The sequence below is a fragment of the Falco peregrinus genome, chromosome W, assembly GCF_023634155.1.
Source record: "Falco peregrinus isolate bFalPer1 chromosome W, bFalPer1.pri, whole genome shotgun sequence".
NCBI lineage: Eukaryota > Metazoa > Chordata > Aves > Falconiformes > Falconidae > Falco > Falco peregrinus.
Window position 1 is genome coordinate 10,944,777 of NC_073743.1, and position 23,481 is coordinate 10,968,257.

General features: G+C 41.3%; 1 protein-coding gene across 1 annotated transcript in view; it reads left to right on the forward strand.

The window, feature by feature from the left end:
- The window catches only part of LOC129783157 (uncharacterized), a 26,586-nt gene extending 3,375 nt beyond the window's left edge, over positions 1–23,211 (forward strand). Inside the window, exon 2 of the mRNA XM_055793007.1 lies at positions 13,622–23,211. Within this exon, the coding sequence (XP_055648982.1) occupies positions 20,709–21,716 (1,008 nt within the window). The 5' untranslated portion in view covers positions 13,622–20,708 and the 3' untranslated portion in view covers positions 21,717–23,211. The remainder of the gene's footprint in view (positions 1–13,621) is intronic.
- The last annotated feature ends 270 nt before the right edge of the window (positions 23,212–23,481 follow it).

Sequence of the window (23,481 nt, forward strand, 5' to 3'; positions counted from 1 at the left end):
GTGTTTTTAGTTGTTGCTGGGTAATGTTTATATGAAGTCAAGGACTTTTCAGTTTCTTGGGCCTTGCCAGCCAGAGGGCTGGAGGGACATAAGAGACTGGGAAGGGACACAGACATGTCAGCTGACCTGAACCAGCCAAAGAGGTATTCCATACCATGGGATGTCATGCTTGGTATATAAACTTGAAGGGTTAACTGCGGCCTGGGGATCGTTGCTTGGAAACTGGCTGGGCATCGGTCAGCAGGTGGTGAGCAGTTGTACTGTGCATCACTTGTTTTCTTTTGTCCCTTTTCCTTTGGATTTTATCCTTTCCTCCACCTTTCCATTATAACTGTTGTTATTATTATTCTTACCTTTTTATTCTGTTTAATTTATTAAATTGTTCTTATCTCAACCCTTGAGTTTTACATTCCTTTGTGATTCTCATCCCCAGCCCTCTGGGCGGGGGGGAGCAAGCAAGTGGCTTCGTGGTGCTTGGTTATTGGCTGAGGCTCTGGATGATTGGGCATGCACGAGGGGGAGGAAGAATATTATAATTAGTTTTGGGTAATCTCATGAATATGTATGTTTTTTCCCGGGAAATTTATTAAATATTTATACATGTACTGCATAAAAAGAGCTACCTAAGAGAAGGAAGCTATGCACGTTAGGTGGAGCGATCCCCCATACATCCAGTGCTGCAATAAAGGACGCTATATTGGTTTTAAGGAGTTTCATAATTCCTGGCTTCAGTGACACTTGCAGAGATATTTACAATAGCTTTTCCTAATTCACTTACTCCTAGCCACAGAAGGAACCACAGAGCAAAAGCTGTAGGTCTCTCAATTAGTGGATACCAGCCTCTTTTATGTCTCTCTAAATAGGTTCTCAACCAGGCTTTAGAATCTCATTTTTCCATTACTGTAATGCTCAGAAATAGCGCTCCTAATGTACGTATTCCTGTCTTTGGTAAATTTTTTCTAACCTTTTCCCCACAAAGCCAATACCAGTCTTTTCCTTCTGGAATAGGTCAGGACTTTTGAAAAACTCCCTCCCCAATTAGTTTGAAATGGACATTATGGTCCCATGGACTTAAAAGACTGTCCTGGTTCCCTTTAAGTGTTGGCAACATCAAGTAAAAGAGGACTGTCACCCTTTTAGTTTATTCATTTCTATTTATGAGAAGTCTGTATACTTCTAAAGATATAACAATGTTATTATTCCTAATAATACAAAATATAATAAAATGCCTCCCTGTATACAATCTAAATAAACTACTGATCCCCAATTCATCCAGGTCAAGTTCATTAACTCCGTGTTAATTTCCATTTCAAAGGTCCAGTCTCTCTTGACTTCTACTCTTCCAGAGGGCCACTCTTCACTCGAGTATAGTGAATCCAAAAGTCCATTCACTTTACCTTGATCACTGTGGGTGTGATTAATCATATCAAATATGGTACTTTCCAGCATTCTTTCAGGGGCTCCTATTTCCAAGTTCTGATATAAACTAGATCTGTGGTTGGAAGATATGTACTGGGGTGTCCAGAGGTACAGCTGCTCTTTCATTCAGGTACCAAAGCATATCCTGCTTTTTGCTGTGCATTGTCCATAAAGCTGCTTCCATGAGTGAATTACTCCTAGTTCAGATTCTCTAAGACAGGGGTCCTCAAACTTTTTAAACAGGGGGACGGAGCACAGATGAAGTGGCAGGAGGTCATCTGCAGCTGCTTGGTTTCCCCCCACCAACACCCAGCATGAGGGGGGCAGCACACAGGGAGGTTCTGTAAATACCAGGGGACAGATTGAAAATCCTGGGGGGCCATATCCAGCCCATGGGCCGTAGTTTGAGAACCCCTACCATAAGAGTATATATTTCAGATCTGATTGGCTGGAGTACACCTGTTCTATGACATATAGACAATCATGTTGCAATACATGATTTTCATTAACATGGAGTAGGGTTGCAGGTTTCAGGATGGAAGTCGCCTTAAAAGAGACATCATCTTGTTCAATCAAAGATGCTTGATGTTGAATCAATCTGTTTGAGAACAACCAGTGATGACCCTCCTACTCCAATACTGCCTAAGCAGTAATACAGCATAAGGCACAAACCCATCAATTGTCCCAGTCAGTTTTCAGACTTCCAAAAGGGCTAGGGAAAGGTCAAGTGGCAGAGAACCCTCCCTGTTGTAGCACAAACAAACTAATAGGTTGCAACAAGGCTTTTCCCATCAGTCTCATTCTACTATCCAGGCTATTCCTCCTTCCTCTATCTAACCCCCTCTCCCACCATCCTCAGTGCTATTTAACTACTTAGCAGGAATGAGCTACAGCTGCACATCATCCAGGTCAATCAACCTATGCCTTTGAGGCAAGGCCACAGCTGCATATTATCAGTGCTAATCAACCCACCGCCTTCATTCTTCTACACCTCCCCAGACAGGCACCAGTCTCTTCCTACTGTCCTGCAGCCCTGGGGGAGACTGGGGATGGCTGCACTCACTGTTTTGCAACCTGAGATCAACAGGACCCTGATGAATTAGTTAAGAACCAGGGTTGCTGTTAAGGCGTTATGAGTACTTTCCCTGTCTGGACCTTGGTACTACTAGCAGAGGTGTCTGAGGGAGATGCTCTGAAGATGCCATCTGAGTGCTTAGAGGAGCCAGCAGGGTGCCCTTAGCACTGATGGGATGTTCCACGCCAGGATGGCTGTAGGGTTCTACTTAGCATGGCAGGGAAGGAAGCTATCAGTCCCCTTTGTGGGGCACCTGAAGCAGGCTGCCCCATGAGGCCCTATCCACCCCTGCAAGGACTCCTTGGGGGCTGCTGGTCTGCACCCTACTGGTGAGGTTCACTTCCTGCTAGTAGGAGGGTGTCTGTCTTTCTGTTTCCCCTGCCCCAGGCATCCCCAATGACCCTGTGGTTGCTGGGGTGTCCCTGGTGACCGTGTGGGATGTGACCCATTTAGGGTGTGACCATGGTGACTTCCATGGCATGTGAGTCTCTCAGGTGACCATGGTGACCCCATGGAATATGACCCACCAGGGTGACCTTGGTGATCCTATGGGAAGTGACCCCCCTGGGTTGTCCCTGGTGGCTATGAGTGCTGGGACATCGCTGGCCTGGGAAGGGGCAAGCAGCATGGGGCTGCAAGGGAAGCAGCCCCAGGCCTTTCTTTGCCAGCCTCTTCTGGAGTTACTCAGTTTCTCTGGAGACTTGGTGTTGCCACCACCACCTCCTCCTCATCACTGGTGATGAAGGTCCCACTTCCCATCACTCAGGCTGGGGAGTCATTCATGGGCACAAACTGTGTGACCAGTCTATCTTCCTGCATGTGCAGAGAGGCAGATGTTGGCTTCAGGGCTGTCAGTGCAGTCATTGCACCCTTGAGCTTCAGGTTCCCACCTTCAAAGTGATATCATCTTGTTCGATCAAGGATGCCTGATATTGAATCAATCTGTTTGGGGACAACCAGTGATGGCCCTTCTGCTCCAATACTGCCAAAACAGCATGAGGCACAAAACCATCAACTGTCCCAAAGTCAGTTTTTGAGCTTCTGTAATTAAGAAGACCGTTGCTGCCACTGCTCTGAGGCATGCTGGCCATCCCTTGCTCACTTCATCTAATTGCTTAGCGAAGTATGCCACCAGCCTTTTCCAGTCTCCAAGGGTTTGAGTTAGAACTCTGAAGGCCACATGTTGTTTTTCATATACGTATAAAGTGAATGGCTTACTCAAGTCTGGCAATCCCAGGGCCCTCATAAGTTCCAATTTTATAGTGTCAAAGCTTTTACAACATTCAAGAATTTCTTCAGGCCCTTTGATAGCAGCATATAACGGTTTAGCAATTAGACTGAAATTTGGTATCCACAGGCGACACAACCCGGCCATTCCTAAAAATCCTCTTAATTCTTTCTTTGATTTTGGAGGGGCTATGCGGCATATCGCCTCTTTTTATATTGCTCCCAATCTTCTCCCGCCCTGCAAAATCTCAAAACCCAGATATTCTATGGGAAGCTGAGCAATTTGTGTGTTTTTTTCTGTGATACTTGGTACCCAGCAAGTCCCAAGAAATTCAGTAAGCTAATGGTGGCTGCCTGACATTCCTGTTGCCTCATGGCTCCCAGTAGAATATCGTCTACATATTGAAGCAAGGTAATCAAAGAATCTTACCTTGCCAATCTTCCGATTCTTTGGCCAATACATTACCAAACAGAGTAGGGCTATTCTTGAATCCCCAGGGTAACACAGTTCAGCAGAGTTGAACTTTTTGTCCTGTCGTTGGGTTTTCCCATTCAAATGCAAAAAGCTTTTGACTCTCCTCCTCCAGGGGTACGCAAAAGAAGGCATCTTTCAAATCCAATACTGTAAAATCAACATTGTTATTAGGTAAAGATGATAACAAGGCATAAAGGGTTTGGAACCACAGGCTGTACGTTGACTGTGATTCGATTATTTTCCATCAAATCTTTCACCAATTGGTATTCTTGAGTCCAGGGTTTCTTAACTGGCAAGATCAGGGTATTATATTCAGATTGTCACTCCTTCAATAGTCCATATTGAATAAAACCATTTATTAGTGGTTCTAAACCCAAATGAGCTTCTAACTTAATAGGATATTGCTTTTTTCTTCCTGGTTGGGCTCTGGCTTTTAATTCAGCCTTTACTGGTACTGCATTCTTTGCTCTTCCAGGTCTGTTGGTTGCCCATACGGTGGGTATTACAGCATCCAAGATTTCCTCCGGGGTATTTGCATCTCTCCGTTGTTTCTCCGTCAATAAACAGATTTGAGCCTTCCAAGCTGTTTCCTTTGGCAGGTGTAGCTGTATTGTCTTATCAGAGAAAGCTATCTGTGCTCTTAATTTACACAACAGATCTCGCCCTAAGAGGGGTAAGGGACATACTGGCATATAGAGGAATTAATGAGCTACAGTTTTACTTCCAATTTTGCATTCCATCGCTTTTAAAAATGGTTTCAAAGCTTGCTTTCCCGTGACCCCACAATCGGCATATAGCTATTACTTAAAAGACCTTTACAACTAGTTATAACGGAATATGTCTTTCCTGTATCCTCCAGGAAATCAATAGTTTCGTTCCCCAGCTGAACTGGAACCAGGGGATCCTCTGGGGAAATTTTAATATTGTCCCCTGGTCCCCTTCAATCTAAACCTATTTCTGCCATAAGTCCTACAGCTCCTTCTGATCCCCTGTTCTGTCCACTCATAAGCAGTGGGCATTCTCTCTTCCAATGTCCTTCTTTTCTGCAATAAGCACATTGGTCGTTTTAGAGGGGCAATTCACGTCCTCGTCCCCGACTTTGTCCTCTCAATCCTCCTCATCTTCGGGCACTTACTCCTTCTCCCCATCCTTGGCCATTAGCATTAGCTAGAGCAGCTGTTAATTTAGCTTGATTCTTTTTATCCCTTCTATTTTGTCCGTTATTATACACCTTATAGGCAATAGACATCAGTTGTGAAATCACCATCCCGTCTGCCCCTTCTACTTTTTGAAGTTTCTTTCTTATATCTGGTGCAGACTGTCCAACGAAGAGCATATTAAATAGCATTACATTTCCCTCACTTTCAGGGTCCAAATCTGTCCACTTATGAACCGTTTCACACAGTCTCTCACAAAAGGCTGAGGGAGATTCCTTTTCTCCTTGTTTCACCTCATACAATTTGGCAAGATTCTTAGGTTTCTCTACTCCATTCTGAATCCCATATAAAATCAACCTTTGATACATTTTCAACTGATCTAATCCTCTGATTCTATTTGGGTCCCACTTCGGATCCTCCTTGGGGAGAAATTAATCAGGATTTGGAGTTCCCGTGACTTTTAAGTCCAAACCCTCAATTTTTCTAATTACTCCTTCTTGGGCCTTTTCCAACACTGCCTTCCTTTCCTCATATGTAAAAAAATATTCCAACAAAGCTTGAATGTTTCCCCAATTAGGATTGTGTTTTAATATCACTGTTTTAACCATGCTATACATTCTATCAGGGTTGCTACGGTATGATCCAATCTCTCGCTTCCAATTTAATAAGTCTGAGGTAGTGAATGGAACATGTACATACACTACCTCCCCTTCAGGCCCCACTGATTCTCTCAAAGGGGCCTGTAATATCGGGGGTGGGGGGGTGGGGGGGTGTGTTTCCTCTAGTTCTACTTGAAATTGGACTAGTATCGGAAACAACTTTTTCATTAAATTAACTTTCTAACCTTCCTTGTTTTCCTAGTCGGGGGAGGGTACCAACATATGGACGTCTTCTTCAGCTTCTCTGTCCCACTCACCGTCACATTTAGCACCACAAGACTTAGACTTTCCATTCTTTTTCTCGGTTTCTTTAGACAATGAAAATATTCCATTCTGATGTTTTGAATCTATTAAGTTGCATTTTCTCCTACAAACCCAATCATCTCTTAAAGCAAAGAACAAATCAACATAAGGAATTTCATCCTACTTCTCCTGTCTTCTACAAAATAACATCAAGTGTAGTATAGTATTATATTTCAAAGATCCATTTTCAGGCCATTTTCCCCATCATCTAAATCATATTGTGGCCACCATTTATTATAGTATCGCTTCAGTTTATCCTTTGTCATAGGGTCCTCTCCAAACTTATTCCAATTCTTTAGGATGCATCTGAGGGGAGAGCAAAGGGTAATTTCTACAGAAGCAGAGGAACCCATTTTGGTATCCAAAAGAATTTACCCAATGTTTCATACACTATAATTACAAATGCATACACCTCAAACCCAAGTTTTCACACACATATCCAAAAAAAGCAAGTGTGAAAATGTGTACGCAATACCAAAACCCAAGACACGTGTCACTAAAGCGTAGAAACAGCTCCTGCTGCATATCGTCTTGATGTTTCTTATGCAGGGCCCAAACCCAAAATCCTGCTGCTTCTTTTTCAGTTCTCAATCACCCCGCTTTCACCCAAGAAATACCTTTAAAAAGTGTTGCACCATTAAGTCGCTGGTCGTCCTGGCTCTGGGGCTGGTTGTACGAAGTACGAGGCCCCGATCAAAAGGTCCGTGCGCACTGGAAATTGTCCGGCCGAGCCCCTTTGCCTGGAGTGGTCAGTCAATCCGGGCAAGGCACTACGGCTGTCCCACCAGAGTCACCAGAAACTGTTGTCTCACAAATGGAGTTTGTTACCCAGTGCGCACTGCCAATTCACATACCGAGTCCAGGTATTTGTTTATTGTAGGTCTGCTCAGAGGTGGGTGCTAGGTGGTAAATCAACAAAGCTAGCACCCCTCTTAACACAGTAAAACGCTTTATATGTGGCGTATGAAGGCACGGACCCCAAGTCAGTGAAGAAGTGAGATCGTTTATTGCATACATAAGTGCTGGTTATATACAATCGCTTATCTACCCAAGTTCTGCCCTGGAATGTGCCTACGTGCGGCAGAGCACCTGGGAATTTGTCTACGTGTAGCAAAGCAGTTGCTCATTGCGAGCTGTTCACATGCTTGCGGTTTCACTGCCAAATTTGGCCGCTTATCTGTACACTAACAGCTCTGCCAATTCAGCCTTGTTTCTCTACAAGGTCAACTTATTTTAGTCCCTTACATTTATACACTTTGAACAATTGTTTACAATTGCGTTAAGTTACACTTACTTTATCATTGGTTCTTACAAGTCTTTTCTCCATTTAAAGGTACAGCATTCTTTTTATTTCACAGGGCATGTTCTGTGGGGAGGGGGCTTTGTTAGTAGGGGGCTCTCTTTGCTCGAGGGTGGATCTTTTAGTATGCTAATTCAGATAGTTCACACATAGTTCTCATTAACCATTTGTTTCTCCTTGGGTTTATCTTGTTATGTCCCAGCTTGACATATTTATGGCATCTATCCCTTCTCCCAAGGCCATGTTCCACCAACTGTCTGTAACATCCTGTTTCTCAAACTCTCTCCTGTTGCTCACTATAGATATTCACATCTTTTTTCTAAATTTCAAGTGAAATAACAGACGGGCCTACTATTAATCATGTATGTACGAGCCAGTTGACTACGCCCAGGAGAGGCCACATCAAGCAGAAGTCACCACATATTTAGCAGTGGTGGCCTCTGGGTCTCCAGACCAGGAGTTCAAAGACTCACAAATTTCAGTGTTTGTGCCATAAATCTGGCAGTGATGGTGTCAAGTCTAAAAACCCAGAAGGCTCAGATCAGGGAAGCCCACAGAACTTTGGATGCATAAAATAATGTGAATTTCAGGTTTGGCTCAGGACTGAATCTCAATGAAAACTATCTTTTTGTGTTATCTCAGCAATTGCCAAAAAGCAGAAAATTATGGCACCTGCAAAACCAAGTAAAATACCTCGTTAAGCTTTTAAAACCTTAGTCAAAAATTTCTTGGCACCATACGTGGGAAAACAGAGTCATGAGGACAGTCAGTCAATGACCCATTGGACCTGCAGTACTGGGAAACCTCAAAGGTATGGAAGAGACTCTCCAGTATCCCTGTTTATTAATTTATCTCCCAAAAGACAAAAGCATGCGCAATAAGCAATGCATTGAATCTAGTATTGGCAACTCTGATAATCATTCTATCTATCCATGGTATTTTTTGCTTTTATTTGTTTCCCTGTCCCCAGCTTTCCCTTCTTTAACTTTCTTTTTTATTGTGAAGCTTCTGGATTTGGAAGAACTGTTTGTCTCTCTCTTCCTTCTGAATGATGTCCTGCGAACCAGCCACATCCTTAAATTAAATAGAAAACCTAGATTTTAAGCAGACTTGGTGAAAAGTAACCATACTATTTTTCCTTAAAATTTTATTTTTTTTTAAATAGTCTATTTATCCTAGGTTGTAAAATATTTGAGATGAGGGTTATTGGTTCATGATACCGAATTGACATTATTATTAACTTTATTAATGTGTGGTCAAATTACACTATTAATTTACATAGATAAATTATAATAGAATGATTGGAAATGTGAGGTATACATGTAATTGGGGCAATCACCAAAATAAACTTGATACTTATGAGAAGTTAAAGGAAGATCACATTCTTTCACACATATATAGGCAAAGTGACCTGTAAGCTGAAGACCCTGGTCACAAACTCCCTTCTAACACTGAAGCAACAGTATTAGTTCTCTTTCATTAGTATATTTGGGGGATTCATTGGCCAGGACTAGAGAAAGATTGCTATTTATTTCTCTATACACAAACAGGAGTTTGCTGCTGAAGTCTGATGCAGAATAGAGCTTTTTGGAGGAAGCATTCAAGGCAGCCTGCTGCTGAAGCAGAGCTGTGTGCTCTACCATGAATAGAGAGATTTTCTCTTGCTTGTTCTCTTAATATCTAAGGTCATTCCATCTGGATGCATATGGTTGCTCTTCCATCCCCTCCAATAATCAGTATATGGCTACACCCAGTGGCAAATGCAATGGAGGGAAATTCTCAGTGTGAGTCTAGGATTATTTGGCAAGAAAGTTATTGGAGTGGAGGATCAAAGTCATTGTGTTCTCTGGGATAGTGGGATCAGTACGTTTTCCTGTGGTTATAAAGTATTTAATCCCATGCTCTGAGCATGAAGGAGAATCAGCATAGCACATTAAGCATTGCCAGGCAGAGTTAGCTCAGGCACTTGCCTGTAATGGTGGCTATGGAACACCTTAGAAAGAGAATGCTCGGACTATTGAAAACAGTATAGGCAATGAAGTAAGCTTTCCTTTCTTTTATTCCAACAATTTCTGGCAATCTAGAAGAATAAAGACTCCCTGATTCAGAAGATACATTTGAGGGCTGCATATTAAATACAATTAATTATATTTAATCCTACAAGAATAAGTTTTCTTCTGAAGCCATTTACAGGTTTGACTTGGACACTATTCTTTGGCAGTGTGGCTAAATTCTGGACGGGAGTTACCGACCTACAGGTTGGTTATCATAGCTCTAAATCATTATCTTATCATTTTTCTGCTAGCTCTGCCAATCTAACTCATTCTTTATTTGGATGATTTGCAAGACACATTGTTGCAGATTATTTTAAGATTTTACTGAATCTTTCTATATGTTGTGTTTATGTAACAGTCAGTTATAAGAGCATTTTGATTTTAAGGAGTGTTGCGACGGTGGGAAGACACAGTCACTCAATATGAGTGATCAGCAGACTTCGTTTATTGTCTCTTACAGTCACCTTTTATGCCTTCTTATAAATAGCTCATACATATTACAAAAGTTAAGCTCATTATTGGTTAGTTGCCTAAATACCAAGCCCGCCCCTTATTTCTCTTCTGTAGTTATCTGTTCCCACCTGCAACATTCTTTTCCCACCGAAATCTTCCTGTTATTGTGTAACAAGGACAGCCAAAGACAGTGTATTTTGCTTTACTTCAGATAAGCTGAGAGCGATGTGCATTTTTGTCCAGCCAGCTGGACTATGTCTATGAGACCTTTTTCAGCTAGCCAGTTATCCACAATTCCCCCGTTTTTATTTTGGGCGACATAGGCCTGGTTGACCATTTTCAATAACAGCGTTTTAACACAGGAAAATACACAGCCAACTTATAAAATCTCAGTTCAGAAGTATAATTCCAGAAATACTTGAAAAATAAAGTTAGCTTGAAGCTTTAATATAGATGCTCTTTCTGTTCCAGTGATAAACAAAGTTTAAAAAATTCAAAGGTAATTTTAAAGTTCTGAACCTGGACTAATGCAAGCTCAAAACCCAAAAAGAAACCAAACTGATGTTTGACTAGGAATATTTGCAAATATTTTAGTGGAAAATCCCTGACCATTAACAATTTTCTGTCCAAATAACAACTGCCTTTATGCAACCAACCAGTCCATACATTTCTGAAGAATACCTCATTGATATCAAAGAATTAACAAAGGGGAAAAATTAGTTCTAAGCTATATACATTCATAAGGGGATTTTTCAATAGTTACATACAGATTTACACACTAAGCCATAATGGCTTGTAGGTGATACACACAAGAAGAGTACGTTGCTTATCTGTCTGAATGTCTATCCTAAATTTGAAACTGTGCCACAAGCCAAGCCTACATGGGTGCTGTATGTTATGCACGTTCCTTAACAAACAGAAGTATAATAGACAAATTCCCAAGATCTAGTCCCCAACCTAATTATATTATTTTGTAGCCAATTAAGGAAAATAACACAAATGTGCATATCTACATGTGCACACACCTTTTAGTTCAGAACCAATCTGTGATAAAAGGCCTTAGCCTTATGGCATCATCGAATCTTAACGAGTACAGTAATTAAAAATGCAGTCTTACTGTAAGTGCGATTTATGCTGACATTCCCTCAAATGCTACACGTGAGTATTTCTCGCTCAACTGCCTCAAGGTAAAATAGTAGTATTTGTTAATATGTATTAAAAAATCATTAATTCTCTACAATAGCAGTTGACTTTCATAACACTATGTAAGCAAAAGAGGCCTAAGATGGGTTTTCTGAATACTAACAATTTATTTTAGACTGTCTAAACTCAGGTCTTGAAAGATTTCACTCTGCCAGACGTAGAAACACTGTTGCACTCCAGTTGTGATATCCCTTTTCCCAAGTTGTCACATGCACATCTCGCTCAAGCAACATTATTGTTAAAGTTTCTCTCTGCTACGTAAAAGCATATTGCACTTGTAGATATAAAAGACAGCACCCTTACTTAGATTATTACCTTATTACCTCATAACTCTTAGTATACCTTGTATCTCTGATTTCATCACTTCAAAAATTCACCAGAAGCAGATAAAACCACAGCATCAGACTAAACTACACCTTAACTGCTGATTCAAATAAAGGCATTCTCTTCAGATATGCCTAATGCTTACAAGTAATTTTGGCTGGTTTTGATCAAAAAACTATTATTACAATAATGATCAAAAATAATAATCCCGTTTGCAAAATGCCTTTAAGCCAGCCTCCTAGTCCCAACCAATTTCCACATTCAGAATACAGCATAAATACAGAATACAGCATAAATTATCTCCATCAAGGCAAAAAGGCTTCTCGTTAAACACAGAGATGTTTGCTAGTTCAAGGCAGAAACCCATTTCTTGTAGGGGACATCTGAAGCACTTTTTTTGGTGGGTTTGTAATCAATTCCGTATTTTTCCTTGAGAAGCTTAAGCTGTTCCTCTTGTTTCAGGAGTGTTTCCAACTCTGATTTGTCGACTAGGTCCGTATTTCCCAAACATATCATACATTTCCTCCGCTGTGATTTTATACGGCAGGTTCCGAATATAAAGGGTCCGACTGACCTCTGGGGGCAGCCGGATGTCAGCTCGCTTGGCCGCTTGCATCGCCATGGCGCCGATCGGAGGGGGGGGGGGGATGGTGCCGCCTTGGAGAGAAACCGCGGCCAGGAAGGGGCCTGCCGGGCCGCGCGCCGCCGCTCGCCGTTGCCGCGGGGGTCACGGACGCTATCCCATACGCTAATAACCCGAGGAATTCCTTTTTACAATCTATGTCCTGAACGCTCAGCTTTTCTAAAAAGCATATGAGCGAATCGTACGTCGCTTGTCCCTCCATACCTTCGTCAGCGCTGTTGCAGCCTTTGCGAGACTTCGGCGACGCGTGGCCGGCGGGACCCTCTGTAGGTGCTCCCGGGCGCGGGGACTGTGCCCTTCCGCCTCCTGCGCTGCTTTCAGCACCGGTACCCGAATCTCCGCCGAACCGTGGCTCGCAGGTTCAGCCCTCTCTAGGGTCCCTGTTCGGGCGCCATTTGTCGCGACGGAGGGAAGACACAGTCACTCAATATGAGTGATCAGCAGACTTCGTTTATTGTCTCTTACAGTCACCTTTTATGCCTTGTTATAATTAGCTCATACATATTACAAAAGTTAAGCTCATTATTGGTTAGTTGCCTAAATACCAAGCCCGCCCCTTGTTTCTCTTCTGTAGTTATCTGTTCCCACCTGCAACATTCTTTTCCCACCGAAATCTTCCTGTTATTGTGTAACAAGGACAGCCAAAGACAGTGTATTTTGCTTTACTTCAGATAAGCTGAGAGCGATGTGCATTTTTGTCCAGCCAGCTGGACTATGTCTATGAGACCTTTTTCAGCTAGCCAGTTATCCACAAAGGAGTTAATCTCCATGATAGAATTATGTTAGCACTTATCAACCAATGACATATGAATTGTTGTGCTGCTTGTTATCCGAGACTGTTACTTGACGTCCCTATGCTATAGACCATAATAACCTCAGTCCTTATTCTCTAGACCATAACCAGAGCACCTAGGTTCTATTGTGTATAGGATGAGTTATTGGACAGCTTGGTAAGGCCGATATCCAGCCTTCCAACTTGGCAACAAAACTTACCTTTAAGGTGTCCTGAAGTGAACTACCTTCATTATAATACTAAAAATCACACCCACAGGTCAAGAAGACCCTTGCCCAGGTGAAGACCCTTCCCCTGCGCAAGCCTAGTAACAGAGAAGGATGACACAGCAACTATTACAATAATATGCAAATTTATAACCAATCATTGTAACTGGGAGTGTACGACCTTGTAATTTTGTGTATAAATTTAACGGTAAATACTACACAGGTGCGCTTGATTTGTGGAGATGCCACCGAGCACTCAGCGTTGCAATAAAGGAGTGCCTGCTTCTTAATGCTACATTGGTGTTAAGAGGTTTGATTCCCGATTTTCAGTGACAGTTTTGGCTACCCAGATGGGACCTTGCGTGTGAGACTGGAGGGGATCAAGTGCTGATTGAGCTCCAGCCGGCACCGAGGATTTCTCGGGGAGAACCATTGCCCTCAACCCATAAAGCTCCTCGCAACGTTCCCTGGAACAAGGTAAGGCACTTCCTTAAAAAAAATATTGTTTAGTTGTATAGCCATGCAGGGTTGGGGCTCAAAGGTACCCGATTTGGTTGGTCTGCTTAGCATAAGCAAAAGCTGTTGTCGGATCAGACATTTGTTTTGTCTGCTCGTAAGTCATAAGCGAAAGCTATTGCTGGGTTGGACATTTTGTTTGGTTGTGTGCACATTTGGTTGTACAATATATATGAATATATATTGATATTTTTGTCTGCCTTATTGTTAGGTTAGACATTTTTTTGGTTGTAATATGCGCATATATTGATTTTAAAGTTTACATCTAAGTTATAAGTGGGTAACTGCTGAAACTTGGAAAATTTGAATGTTATCTGTTCTGTTGAGTGTGTGAGTGGGTGATTAAGAAGTGCACGAAGTGAGTGTGGAGTCCCAATCCACTGTCCCAACATCCCACGAGGGGCTTGATTGGAGAAGGACGAAGTGTTTGATTTGGTCGTTATATAAAGTAATAACTAAAAGAAAAAAAAATAAGAAAAAAAATTGGTAACATGGCAACAAGACTTATGAAATTATTTAAGAGTAAATGTGTAGGGAATTTAACATTGGATGAAAAGATACCAAAAACCTCACCGTTAGGATGTTTGTTAACACATTGAGGTAAATTACATGAAGATTTACGAAAACGTCAAATGATAGAATATTGTAATAATTGGTGGCCATAGTATGTTTTAGAAGATCAGGAAAAGTGTCCAACGAATGGAACACTAAGTTATAATACTATATTGCAATTGATGCTGTTTTGCAGGAGAGAGGGGAAATGGAATGAGGTACCATATGTGGATTTGTTCTTTTATCTGAGGCAACAAACGGATTGGCAAAAGGAATGTATATTGATCAGTTGGGATGATCTAATAATGACATTAACCTCAGAGAGCAGTAAAAGTAAAAGTTGTTGTTCTGCTTGTGACATTGGCAAGAGATGTATTAGATGTACAGTACCGAGGGAGGATGAAATGGAATTGGAACTTGAAGTAGCCCTCCCAGGGAGAAATCGGGAAGAACCAGAATTAAAGATAGCTGAACCAGATAGTAGTGGTTGAAGGGAAAGAGAGGCAGAAGATTCATCAAAGTCAGGACCTTCGGGAATTTATTCACAAGGATCTTGAAGAACTAGACAATAATCCAAATTAATAGCTCCTTTAAGACAGGGAATAAGGCAGCAGGGGCCAGTGCATGTGAAAATGCCATTTTCTGTTACGGATTTGATGGCATGGAAACAAGCTGCATGAACGTATAGGGAGGACCCAGAAAGGGTAGGAAGGGTTGTAGAAACAATTATTAAGACATAGGATCCTGATTGGAATGACATACAAGTTATATTAGATAATTTATTAGACAGTACAGAAAAACAGATGGTGCTAAAAACTGAAAGGGCACAGACAGAATCTGCACATACCAACGATTTACTTACTGGAACACTGGAACAGAATTTTCCCACAGGAGACCCTCAATGGGATCGGAATATGCCAGAGAGCCATAGGAGGTTAAGTCAGTACCAAAAGTGGGTGCTGTATGGGGTGAAGCATGCAATACCAAGAGCTTTAAATTGGTCTAAATTATATGTGGTAAAACAAGACAAAAATGAATCACCCTCAGTGTTTTTAGAGAAACTGAAAGAATCAGCCAGAAAGTTTACTGATTTGAAATTAGAGTCAGAAGCAGAACAACAATTGGCTTTAATATTTATGGGGCAATCAGCACCAGATATAAAGAGAAAACTTAAAAAAACTAGAGGGAGAGGATTCAAGGAATTTAAATAAGGTGCTTGAAACAGCATGGAAGGTTTACAATAACCGGGAAAAGGAGGAAGACCAGAGAAGGGAAAAGAAAGAAAAGATTAAAGAAAGCCAACTGATAGCTGCCTTACTGGGGAATGTAACGAGAGGAAGAGGAAGAGCTAGAGGACGAGGGGATTTCAGGAATTTTGAAAACAGAGAATTTAATACCTTTGGAATTAATCAGTGTGCATATTGTAAGGAGGAGGGACATTGGAAAAAGAACTGCCCAAAATTACAACTGAAGATACACTAAGAAGAAGCAGTAAGAATGATGACTTTAGATGAATGAAGAGGACCGGAGGGCAGCCCAGCTGAACTTCTGGTTACAATTAAGCTGGGAGATGAAGGAGTTAAATTTCTGGTTGATACTGGAGCAACGTATTCTGTCTTAAAAGTTTTTAAAGGGAAACTGGGAAATAAAACTGCAAAAATAATTGGAGCAACAGGGAAAGAGGAAAACAGGCCATTCCTACAGCCCTTGGATTTAAAATTTGGAAATAAAATAATTACACATTAATTTTTATGCATACCAGATTGACCGATACCTTTTGTAAAAGAAGAGACTCGAACTCTTATGGGTTACTCTAGGTTTGCATGTTTTAATCGGTCCAGCAGCGTTGGGTCACCTCCGCAGAGTGACAAGCTTACAAGATTTTCAGTCACGTATTTATAGTATCTACCTAAACATTACATAATCTCTTGATTCCACAATAAATCTTCTATCAGTTCCTATCCTGACAGTCGGCTTCACAAGTTGTTCTGTATCTTGATCACTTTGCTGTTTTGCTGCTTCTTTCAAGGATGATTGCTTCAGATTCCATACGTCCCAGTTCTGAGTAATCACAATAGACAATCTCCATCGTTTCAGCCTTCTAAAGGTCAGGGTCTCCTGTTCTAAAAAGCTCCTTTGAACTGTCAGGCATAATCTTATTAATATTAAACTTTTATTGTCTAGCATCTATCAGCTGACTGCGCTTGCAGTCCTGGTTTGGGCTATACAGGGGACAAAGCTGAGGTGTACAGCCTACAGTAGCACTGATCTGGCATTTTCCTCCAACACCTTTGTTAGGGCAGGATTTACTATCTAAGTTAAACGCACAGATAGTTTTTGAGGAAGGAGAAGTTTTCTTAAAAATCCCAGAATCAAAAACAGGAGAAATACTGATGATAGAAGAGAAGATGAAGGAAACGCAGATACCGCAAGAAGTAGATGAGGCTGTCATACCAATAGTCTGGAACACAGACATACCTGGTAAGTCTAAGGCAGCACAGCCTGTAACAATAGAATTAAAGGAACAGGCAAACCCGATAAGAATTAAACAATACCCAATTAAGCTAGAAGTGAGGCAAGGAATTAAGAAGTTAATTGATAAGTTTCTAAAATATAGGATTCTTGAGGAATGTGAATCAGAATATAATACTCCAATCTTGCCAGTAAAGAATCCTTCAGGTGAATACAGACTAGTTCAGGATTTAAGAGCTATAAACCAATTGGTTAAAGATATACATCCTGTTGTTGCAAACCCATATACACTCTTAACTGCATTAAGAGAAAATTATCGGTGGTTTACAGTGCTTGATTTAAAGATGCTTTCTTTTGCATACCCTTGGAGAAGGAAAGTCGAAAACTGTTTGCTTTCGAATGGGAGAATCCACAGACAGGATGGAAGATGCAACTGACATGGACAAGGTTACCCCAAGGATTCAAAAACAGTCCGACAATCTTTGGTAGTTAGCAAAGGAACTTGAACAGTGAAAACAAAATGATTCAGAACTGAAGCCTGGACATTTACTTCTACAATATGTGGATGACATCCTGATTGCTAAAAAACAAGATCCACTTGTGTGAAGGTAACAATAGACCTTTTAAATTTTCTCGGACTAAGTGGATATAAAGTATCTAGAGATAAGGCTCAGATAGCGAGCCAAACTGTAATATACTTGGGCTTTGAGATTTCTAAAGGGACAACGACGATTGGGAAAAGACTGAAAGGAGGCAATATATGGTATCCCTGAACCTAAAAATGTACATGAATTGAGAGCTTTTCTAGGAATGGCGGGGTGGTGTCAACTTTGGATAATGAATTCTGGTTTGTTAGCAAAGCCATTATATGAAGCCCAAAAGATTGTACCGTTTATGTGGGGCCCAGAACAACAAAGGGCCTTTTGGGAATTTAAACAGGCTTTGATGACAGCACCAGCATTAGGACTGCTGGACCTAACCAAAGACTTTCAGTTGTTTGTTCATGAAAGACAACATCTTGCACTTGGGGTGCTAACCCAGAAGATGGGAAGTTGGAAAAGACCAGTTGGGTATTTTTCCAAACAGCTGGACGTTGTAAGTAAAGGGTGGTCTACTTGCCTTCGAGCGGTTGCTGCTACAGTAATGTTGATACAAGAAGCTCGAAAATTAACCCTGGGAAGGATGATAACAGTATATGTACCACATATGGTAATCACCGTTTTAGAACAAAAGGTGGGTCACTGGCTGTCCCCTAGCAGAATGATGAAATATCAAGTAGTCCTGACAGAACAGGATGATGCGATTCTGAAAACAACTAACCTGACCAATCCTGCAGTCTTTTTGAGTTTTGTACAGGAAGAAGAACAACTAGAACACGACTGTCTAGCGACCATTGAACATGTGTACTCCAGTCAAGAGGACCTAAAGGATACACCATTGGAGGCTCCTGACTGGGAGCTGTACACAGATGGCAGCAGCTTTGTGGAGAATGGAATTCGATACACAGGATATGCGGTGACAACAGAAAACTCTGTCATATAAGCAAATTCTTTACCTTGCACAACTTCAGCTCAAAAGGCAGAATTGATGGCCTTAAGAAGGGCACTAGAACTGAGCAAAGAAAAGAAAGTAAATATTTGGACTGATTCAATATATGCCTTCGCTGTAGTACATGTCCATGGAATTCTGTGGAAAGAAAGAGGATTACTATCTTCCCAGGGAACAAGTATTAAATATAAAGAAGAAATTCTGAAATTAATACAAGCAGTTCAGAAGCCAACTAATGTGGTGCTCATGCACTGTAAAGCACATCAGACAGGAAATACAAAAGAAATATTGGGAAACAAACTAGCAGATAGAGTAGCTAAAAGGGTAGCAAAGAAAGGTGCCTTTCAAATGGCATTAATTCCTACTAAAACTATTACTCTACCCAGAGAAAAAACTAAGTATTCAGAGGAAGATGAAAAATTAGGAAAATTACTAAATGCAAAAAAGAATTTAACAGGATGGCTGGTGACAACAGGGCAAATAGTGATCCCACTACTTTTAATGAGAGAAATTATACAGACAAAACATAGGGAATGTCATTGGGGAGCGGAAACATTAATCACCTTCCTGAAAAGGCAAATTGTATCAGTAAAGATGCTAGAAATGGCAAAGAAAACAATTGCAAGATGTGAAATCTGTTTAAAAAATAATCCATTATAGAAGAAAAAAGCACAGATGGGAACAATGAGATCAGGAATAGAACCAGGGGATTATTGGCAAATAGATTTTTAAGAATTACCCAGGCAAAATGGGTATCGATACATTCTGGTAGGGGTTGATACTTTTTCAGGAGGGCCAGAACCCTTTCCCTGTTGGACCAATCAAGCAAAAGAAGTTATTAAATGGTTGTTACAAGAAATCATTCCAAGATTCGGAGTACCTATTGGGATTTCCTCAGACAGAGGTCCACATTTTATTGCAGTAGTACAGAATATTAGTAAGGTGTTGGGAATTACTTGGGATTTACATACACCTTGGAGGCTGCAATCTAGTGGGAAAGTAGAAAGAATGAATCAAACATTGAAGAGGCAAATTAGTAAAATATGTCAAGAAACTGTAGAGAGCTTTATAGCAGGTGCTGGAGGCCACGATGCCTGTGAAGGACTTTGAAGGCTAAAAGAAGAAAGAAAGTAAGATAAGGTTGGCTGAACGCCCAGAAGACAAATGGGATATGAAGCAAGGCTGGAGCGGATGTGCAATGTCACGTCGGCAGCTGGCTGAGAACATGAAACTCACAGAGATAAGAAAGAAGAGAGAAAAAAAATGCAACAAGTTCAGTGTGTTTGTAACTTAGTAATTAACCAATTACATGTAGCTAAGAAGCGCATGAACAGTATTGATTAACCAATGATATTTTTGTATGTTGCACATGATCCAAACACGAGGATATATAAGCGTGGGTTTTGGACTAATAAAGGGTCTTCTGGTCAAATTCAGGAGTCCGTGCCTCAATCTCCTCAAATGGTGACCCCTACAGAGGAGTTCTGAAGCCTTGGAAGAATAAGGACAGAACCAGTTGATAAAAACAGCAGCTTGTGGAAGAGGGCTGTGTTCTGGAGGAAATGTCTTGGCTGAACAATCGTCTTGCCGGCTGGACCAGGTGGGCAACCTAAACCCCAGGGATAACACCTGTACGCATCGAGACAGGTGAGCAGCCAAGAAACTTTAGAGATTTAAAATATTTGAAGAAATTTTAAAACGCTTTAGAAACCTGTACTCAGTGAGACAGGCGAGCAGCCAAGAAGCTTTAGAAACCTGTGCTCATTGAGGCAGGCGAGCAGTCAAGGCGCTTTAGAAACCTGTGCTCATTGAGACAGGCAAGCAGCCAAGAAGCTTTAGAAACCTGTATGCATTGAGACAGGTGAGCAGCCAAGAAGCTTTAGAAACCTGTATGCATTGAGACAGGTGAGCAGCCAAGAAGCTTTAGAGACTTTGATAATTTTTAGAAATTTTAAGAAACTTTAGAAACTTTAGAAAATGGGATCCCATATGTCTGCAGAGGAAAAAAGTATATTAAGGATGTTTCAGCATATTTTGCACAAAAGAGAAGTTGTATTTGAAAAAAGTAATTTGAGACTGTTGCTAGCCTGGTTAAAGAGCCAAGGCACCCCAGCTACCTCGACGCAAATATTTGATGTTAAAATGTGGGAGTCAGCAGGAGAGCAAATTTGGGAAAAGGCATCTCAAGGAGATTTAACTGCTACCCAAGTTATGACTACTTGGAGATTAGTGCTCGAGACTTTGAAAGAGATGCGTGCAGAAAAACAGCTTGGAGACTGAGAAAGGGCAGGAAGCCAGTGTAACAACAAAACAAGATGTTGCTCAGCAGATGGAGCCGAATGAGAGCGAGGCTGAAACTGAGCATATTTCTGATGAACTAGAAGAAGCAGAGTCGGAGGACTCAGATGAGGATGGACAAGATGAAAATCTGTTAAATTTAAGATTGGAGGATTTGCAGTTAAAAAAGGAACAGTCAAAAGTAAGGAAGAAGCGAGTGGTGTGGCAGAGTGCTAACAAAGAAAGCAGTAGCGATGATGAAAATTATATCAGGAGACGAATTAAAGAAGAGTGGAGGAGAGTGCACTTGGAAAGTATGAAAGAGGGAGCGCACACGTTTCCCGTGATATTACAAGATAGACACCCAGGTCAATATCAGTCATTTCACTGGGAAATGATTAAGGAACTACGGAAAACTGTAATGCCAAATGGACTATATGCTCCTTTATCACAAACTTTATTAGAGAATGTGATGATGGGTCCGCAGCTAGTGACTCTGTTAGAATGGATCCGTGACAATGTGCCGGACTTTCCGCCTGATGGCACTTTGCAAATTCCTGCCTGGCAAGTGGTCAGCAGACGATTGTATGATGCTGCTGCGGAGGGGAACTCCGCGTCGGGAATGCATTTAGGACCTTGGTGGCAAATTCTGACTACTTTCTGCCAAGTGAGGACTAATCCTACTAATAGTGCTAAACCAGGGGAGGCTGTAAATTCCACCAACAGTGCGAGTGCTAAACCAGGGGAAGCTGTAAATTCCACCAACAGTGCAATTCTTCTCAACACACCGTCAACGATGGCGACTCCATCCACACCTCCTCTGCCCCCAAAGCTCCTGTCACTGATTGCAGCAACCCTCACAAAACAGAACCAAGCGCAGGAACAGGACAACTCGGACAATGATTCCTTTGACACTGATAAACCTTTTGATCCAGGTCCTATAGATCTGGAAAAAGAGCTAGAGCTTTTTCCTCCCCTCCCCAATGCATTTTGTATTTTCGGGGAGGGTGAAAGGGGGTCTGAGGGATCGGTGGCAGGAATGCAAGTGGGAAACGCTTAAGAGAGGGGATTTGGGAGTTGCTATGGCATGTTCAGTATTTTGTCAGACAAATCAACCTCCAGAGTGGCAGCCTGTACAATACGAGGCTGTTAAAGAGTTAAGCAAAGCAGTGCGGGAAGGGAGGATTCATAGTACATTTGCTATGTCCCTTGAAGTGATGGCAGAGCCTTATACACTCACACTGCATGATTGGAAGTTATTGCTTTGTATGGTACTAACTCTGATGCAGTATATGATGTGGTTATTTGATTTTTGTGAGCTATGTGTAGTGGCCTTGATCGAAAACCTTAATCGGGGAATTGCCGTTAACTATGAGCAGTTGGCTGGAAAAAATAATTGTGCCGATTCTGTGACTCGGGCAAGGTATCCCAGGGACAACTTTTTGCAAAGGAGATGGCTATTAAGGCAGTCAGGATGCGGGAGTCTTGCTACAGTCTTGCAGGGTCCTAGAGAGTCATATACTAACTTTATTGATCGGCTTCAGAATATTTTGCAACAACAAGTCGAGCATGAGGAAGCTCGAGGGTTGCTTTTAAAACAACTAGCTATGATAATGCCAATGAAAATTGTAAACGGGCAACTTTCACAATCGCAACCCCAACATGTGTCAAATGATTATAACGCAGACTGTAACTCACAGCAGACTGTAACTCTCAGGCTGAGTTCTGGAATGCAGCATAACACATATTATTTTTTTTTTCCTTCTCTAATCTCTTCAGTAGAATAGTACACGCTCTTAACTTGCTTAGTAAATTAGGCTGCTAATTTGCTAAAGAAAGTAATACTACAAATACTATTCTTTTTTTTTCTTTCCTGGCTTATTAACAGATGTTGATTCTGTCCGTCATATCTTGCTACAGAACTAGTTGCTATTGATTTTTATTATTAGCACAGGGACACGACTGTGAAGACTTTGATAGGATGCGTTACATGAATCTGAGTGACCACTCTGAATTAATCCACAAAAGCATACAAAACTTAAAAGCCTTAAACAAAGATCTGCAGCAGAGCCAAAGGCGGGATGCCTTTGGTCTCTTCTCACGGCTGGGAAACTTTGGGCTATGGATAAAAAGTATTACAGGATTTATTATAATTACTTTAACCACCTTATTGTTTCTTGCCTTATATCTCCCATGCCTTTTTTCCTGTATTCAGTGTTTAGTTGATCATAACATAAATCAGGTCATGGTCACCCAGCTACACATAACCTTTGCCTTGTCGCAATTAACAAGCAAAAAAGAGGAGGATAGAGAATGTCTGAAGAGAGATATAGGAGAAGAAAATGGAGAATATTTGACCTAACAAGAGATGAGAGAACAGCTAGGTATTGTGAAGGAGAGTAGGAAAGATTAACATGGTTATCTATTGATAAATAGGTGTCTGCATGCTTGTAGTGATATATAGCTATGTAACTGCATGAATGGTTTCTGCCCTGAGCCTGGTGGTGCATGCAGCTGCGGTTTGTGTCCGGGCTCAGAGATGTAAATATGGGCTTCTTTGTTATGGTAAAGTGTCTCTGGTCGCAGATATATATATATATATGTATTAAAAAAAAAAAAAAAAAAAAAAAAAAAGGAATGAAGGGAATGACCCCAGAGGCACGATTAGAGAAAGCATGCTATGTTTTGAACTTTTTGAAAATCTCTGTCGACCATGCGGTGCCTCCCATTGTGCGGCACTTTGTGTCAATTGGTGACAAGCAGCAAAAGCACGAAGGTGTCTTAGTACGCATGAAAGACCCTCCTACCAGGCATTGGTCAGGACC